At 31.2% G+C, this 5,465-nt stretch overlaps 1 protein-coding gene across 1 annotated transcript; it reads left to right on the plus strand.

Annotated features, from left to right (window-relative positions):
- Positions 1–1,443: 1,443 nt before the first annotated feature.
- LOC114179040 (eukaryotic translation initiation factor 5A-2) lies at positions 1,444–4,597 on the plus strand. The gene is made up of 5 exons (XM_028065235.1): positions 1,444–1,667; positions 3,291–3,413; positions 3,489–3,545; positions 4,045–4,119; positions 4,249–4,597. The coding sequence occupies exons 1-5, from the start codon at positions 1,545–1,547 to the stop codon at positions 4,351–4,353; spliced, it is 483 nt and encodes a 160-aa protein (XP_027921036.1). The 5' UTR covers positions 1,444–1,544; the 3' UTR covers positions 4,354–4,597.
- The last annotated feature ends 868 nt before the right edge of the window (positions 4,598–5,465 follow it).

Raw genomic sequence — 5,465 nt, forward strand, 5'->3', positions numbered from 1 at the left:
AACTGTGTGAATGAGAGAACTCCCAGATGATAATAGGGTTGGAATAAATTGAAGTGGAGTGCAACAACTGAAACTATTTTTTCATAAATAAATAAATAAATCCAATCAAATAAACTAATAATAAATAAATTATTGCCCGTCATGAAAAAACTATATATGAATTTGTTAATATATATATATATATATATATATATATATATATATATATATATATATATTAAAATGTATCTTTTAATCAGTTTTATTTACCCAATATACACATCTCATTTAGCATCAGTTGCATGCATGATAACATCTCCACATGCTTAGCAATGGAGGCATGATGATTGCAAATAATTTTGAATGATCGTCTTGATTTGGTTGGCCACCACCCATGCCTCTTCTTCCATCATATATGTATGTATGTACAAGCAGGAATGTGTTAAAAAGAGTATGTTGAATTTAAATTTGAAAAATGTTTAAAAACTATACTTAAAAAAATTTAATTAAAATATATTATTTTTAATATTAATTAAAATATATTTTTATTTTCTAAACTTTGACAAGAAATTAAAATTGGTTTAATTTTGATACACGTTCCAATTAAAATATTAGTCTAGACCATTATTTTCAAGCTAATAATTACAATGAAATACCCATTGTATTTTTTATTTTGTAACAGTTAGACATATTTATTTTCAACCTGTTATTATGTTTTGGTATGTTGTTGTTGAGATAGCAATTATCTTGTCTTTAAGTTTTAAATGAAATGTGTTTGGAAGGAATGTTAACCAGACTACTTTATCCATTTATTTGGGTAATGAATAAAGGATAAAACATGACATTATGGGAATTTCTGTGTAGTCTTTTTCCAACAGTTGGAAAACAGTTGGAAAAATCCCTTTACATGTTTTACCGTCACAAAAAGATGGTACCAAAAGTTTAGTCATTTGCTTCTCTGGGCCACAGTATTTTATGGGCTTTGGCCCTTTTGTTATCTATTGACAATACACTGTCACATTCACACACTGTATTAAACTTTAAGGATATTTGTTATCAAGAAGATTAATTTTAATAATTGGCATAAAATATAAAATCTAGAAATTAAAATTTATTAATGATAAAATAAAATTATAAAAAGTATATCAAATTCAAATGAAAACATAAAAGCCATGTTTCAGTAATATTGTGTTTTATATTATTTTCTAGGTTGTTAATATTTTATTAATTATTCATTTACCACAACCGTTCAAAATTTTAAATTAAATAAAAAATTATTAATGATTTAAAATAATCAATATTAAAACAACTGCTCTTGAGGGAAAATTAGGGAGAGAATATTATGCACAGTAATGATAATTAAGTTAGGATTTATCAATGATAATGAACGGTGAGGATTGGATGTAAAATAGTGAATTAGGTGAGGGTAATCTGGGGATTAGAATAAAAACACGGGGACCACATGTGAGAGTGTAGTAGTGACTCTCCTTCCTCACTCCTTCTTCTTCATTTTTTGTTTGTAGTTTTTATTTTCTGCTCAGAGAGAAAAAGAGAGAAGGGTGAATATGTCTGACGAAGAGCATCACTTCGATTCTCACGCAGATGCAGGAGCGTCCAAGACGTATCCTCAGCAGGCTGGTACCATTCGCAAGAACGGTTACATCGTCATCAAATCTAGGCCTTGCAAGGTTTTATAATTTTCTTCGTTTTTTACTTTTCAGTTACACGATTTTATTTTCCTGGGTTTTGTGACTGTGATTTTCATTCTGATCTCATCTATTGCATGGAGCAGGGACTCAACACAGTTTTATTCTGAGAAATATCGATGTAGCGTCTGTTTGTTTGTTTCAGATTCGATAAGTTATTTGTTTTTTTTTTTAGACGGAATTCTTTTAGTGTAAAGAAAGAAATAAATTGGATAGAAAGGAAGTGATTAGAGAATAGCAGGTTCTTTTAAAATTGTTTTGTATTAAAAAATTATGAAAGGAAGTTCGGGGTTTCTGTTGCTGAAAAGGAATTGCAGAAAGTGGAAAGAACCGAAAAGTTTGGAACGTGAGATGGATTGTTTTTATTCGATCTCGTCTTAAGTGGAGAGATGATGTTTTGTGCGGGACGGTAGATGCTGATAGCGTGCTCCTCGCATGATTCAGCTATAGGATTGTGGATAACAAATATTAAGGAATGAAGAAAGAGAAAGTATGAACAAGAGGTGAATGGATGATGATGCTGATTAGGGTTTAACAAGAGTTTTTTTTTGTTTTTTTTTAATTTTTTTTATGTGGAAATATCTATTGGTGTTTTATGGGTGGGAGAGTGCACACTGATTGCTTTGCTTGATCTTTTGTCCTTACTCAAAATAAAATATAGAATGTGTCCTATTTCAATTTTGTAATGCCTAAAGATGGTTGCTTTGTACCTTTACATTGTCCCACTCTCCTGGTTGATGCCATGTTTTTTCAATATTTTTGTGGCGCATACGAGTATTCTTTTTCAGGTATATTATTGTATAACAATCTCAAGGGCTCCTCAACAATTTGCACCTTTTTATCAATTTGTTGATACCAAAATGAACCGCAAGAAATTGCTGCGTCTGTTGCTGTTTCTCACCCATAATCCTAACACACATGTAACTATGCTTCAGAAATATGTTCTTTAACATAATAGCAATCTATCCTGCATGGGTGCTCCTGGATAGCTGCTGTACCCTTATTGGATGTGTTAAGTACTATTACTTAGTACAGATGATTCTGATAGGAACTAATAATGGGATGCCCAAGTCTTACATCGAGTAGTATGGGATGTTCGTTGGAGTATGAGTGTTGGTTCTCACTCCTTAATAGTTAACTTTTGAGGGTGGGTTTCCCAAGTGCTTGGTTACTTATCAGAGTCCATTCATGACACCAAGTTTTATTGCTTAGTTTTAGTTTGTTACTAAATACTACATACTTCATTTTCTTTCCTTCCAAAACTTGTCTTTTCTTTAAATACGTTTTCTACCTGAGTTATAACAATATGATTTATGAACAATGTATTTATGTTATAACTTCAATATTTTATTATTTGTGTTGCTATTTTTCTATATGGTGATAGATGATCTAGTTCCCATTCTTTGGTTCTAGCAAATTTGTCATTCCATACAAAACATTTTAAGTATTGCTGTTATTTGTCTGTGATATTTGAGCTCACCAAATGGGATAAGGTTTCTGTTGTTGTTGAATGTTATTTGTCTGCTATTTTGATTTGAGTTTGAGATAGCCAGTTAAGTAAACATCACTTTTGTTCTCCTGTTGGTTTTCAATTTATCTTAACAGGTCGTAGAAGTTTCTACATCAAAAACAGGCAAGCATGGACATGCAAAATGCCACTTTGTTGCCATTGATATTTTTAATGGGAAAAAGCTTGAAGATATCGTTCCATCTTCCCACAACTGTGATGTAATACTGCATTCACTTGTGCATGTAATATTTTCTAGTGGTGGTGCATTTCAATCATAATTGCTCTTTTTGCAGGTTCCACACGTGAACCGCACTGACTATCAGCTGATTGATATATCTGAAGATGGCTTTGTAAGTTTTCTTTTACTTCCAACTTAAGGTGACGTGGAATTGTTTTTGTGGTTTGTAAAATGAGAAAGAAACGAGAGAAATTTTTATGAACTACATTGGTGAGGATACCATTTCTGAGAATTTGGAAAATCCTTTGTTGAATTGAAGGTTGCTTAAGAAGATAAATACTTCCGTGACTTGGAGAAACTTGAATCTCATATTGATTCAATGTTTCTTTTATCACAATTTTTTATTGAAATCTTTACATTCAATTCAAGATAAGATCCCCTCTTTGGGTACATAGTCCAAGATGCCTTTGGGTGGTGCACTTCCAACTTGCTATATTTCTTAAGTCGAATAAATTGAACTTGGTTAAATTAAACAGGTAAAAGGATGCCAAAATATTACCCTCAGTGTTATTGTCAAAGCAAGAATGTCATCAGCAAGAAAAAGTAGTTGGATTATTATGATTTTTGAGAGTAGCATAGCATTCTTAACCAATTGCTGTGGATTCTTTTAGGTGAGTCTGTTGACTGAGAACGGAAATACCAAGGATGATCTTAGGCTTCCCACTGACGACTCTCTGCTTTCTCAGGTGTGTTGCTAAAATCATTTTTAAAGCTGCTTTCCTTGCTTAATTTTGTTTTATTTTAGGATATGGTTTTATGCCCAATAAGAACTGTACCTCGTTAATTAATTTATTGTTTGTTTGATTTGTACGTAGATTAAAGAAGGCTTTGCTGAAGGAAAAGATCTTGTGGTTTCTGTCATGTCTGCTATGGGAGAAGAGCAGATCTGTGCCTTGAAGGACATCGGTCCCAAAAATTAAAATGATGCTATGGCTGTAGCTGTAGCTGATAGCATGCTTTTTATTCTTATGTTGCTAACAGGTAGTATTATATTTTCCGTTGCATGTGTGCAAAATAAATTTCATCAGATGGAAATTTGCCTGTGCTTGAAAAACTTAAATCCTTGCACAACAACGATCTTGGATTGGATGCAATTCTCATAAATGTCTCGTGCTTATTTGTTTTTGTTGAGTTTAATATATAATACTATTGCTACTCTCTGCACTTATCAGATGATACACGAATAGACTTAGGATAGTGACTGTAGTAGATTTCTGGATAGCCAGCCATCTTCATTTTGGGATTAGTGGTAAAGTTAACTGCATATTTACAACATGTCTTCCACGAGTTTAGATTCTATGTGGAGTTGAGTTTTTAGAGTTATTTCTTTATTAAAACTTTAAAATACACTTATGTTGGTATATTAAAAAAACATTAACAATTCTGTATTTTCAATTTTTAGACAATAGAAATAGTATTTCCTGTTCTAAATCATATGCTAATTCTTGGCGAAGTTGTGATAGCAAACACCTGCATCACGATTTGAAAATCACGTCTATCTTGGATCACCAAATTTGTTTGCCTTTTTATTGTTTCTTGATTTTGTTTTATTCTCATTATTTAATTATTGAAATGATGCTATAAGATTGTGTATCGGAGAGGAAAATGCATTTGGTCGGCAAAACAAAATACAAATATATTTATATATAACAAAGTTATATATAAATTTGTAAGAGATTTAAGTATCATATTGTTTTCATTTCATATTATATTTACAACTTCTTTTAAATCTAATTGAATATAAATGATTTTTAAAAAAGAAAACAAACTCTTTTCTAATAAAATAAACAAATTTTCTTGACAAGTTAACTTCAAAGCTCTATTTATTGAGAACTTAAATTGGCGAACGGAAAATATAGCATATCTTTTGAAATTTCGGATTTATTTTCTTGGAATTGTGTACATTTCTTAAAATTTAGTTTTTTCTTGTCAACAATGTTATGGTAGTTGACGTAGTAATATTATGCGGCCTTCCATGCCAAGAAATTCGTGCTACAAACTCATCAAAAACAGTAACCGTAATAATACCGTT

The sequence above is a fragment of the Vigna unguiculata genome, chromosome 3, assembly GCF_004118075.2.
Source record: "Vigna unguiculata cultivar IT97K-499-35 chromosome 3, ASM411807v1, whole genome shotgun sequence".
NCBI classification, from domain to species: Eukaryota; Viridiplantae; Streptophyta; class Magnoliopsida; order Fabales; family Fabaceae; genus Vigna; species Vigna unguiculata.

What these genes read in the sequence shown, in the direction of transcription:
- LOC114179040 (XM_028065235.1), top strand. Translation starts at nt 1,545, where the DNA reads ATGTCTGACGAAGAGCATCACTTCGATTCTCACGCAGATGCAGGAGCG. An exon ending in CATCTTCCCACAACTGTGAT is followed by an intron (nt 3,414 to 3,488) that starts GTAATACTGCAT and finishes CTCTTTTTGCAG; the next exon opens with GTTCCACACGTGAACCGCAC. An exon ending in ATATATCTGAAGATGGCTTT is followed by an intron (nt 3,546 to 4,044) that starts GTAAGTTTTCTT and finishes GGATTCTTTTAG; the next exon opens with GTGAGTCTGTTGACTGAGAA.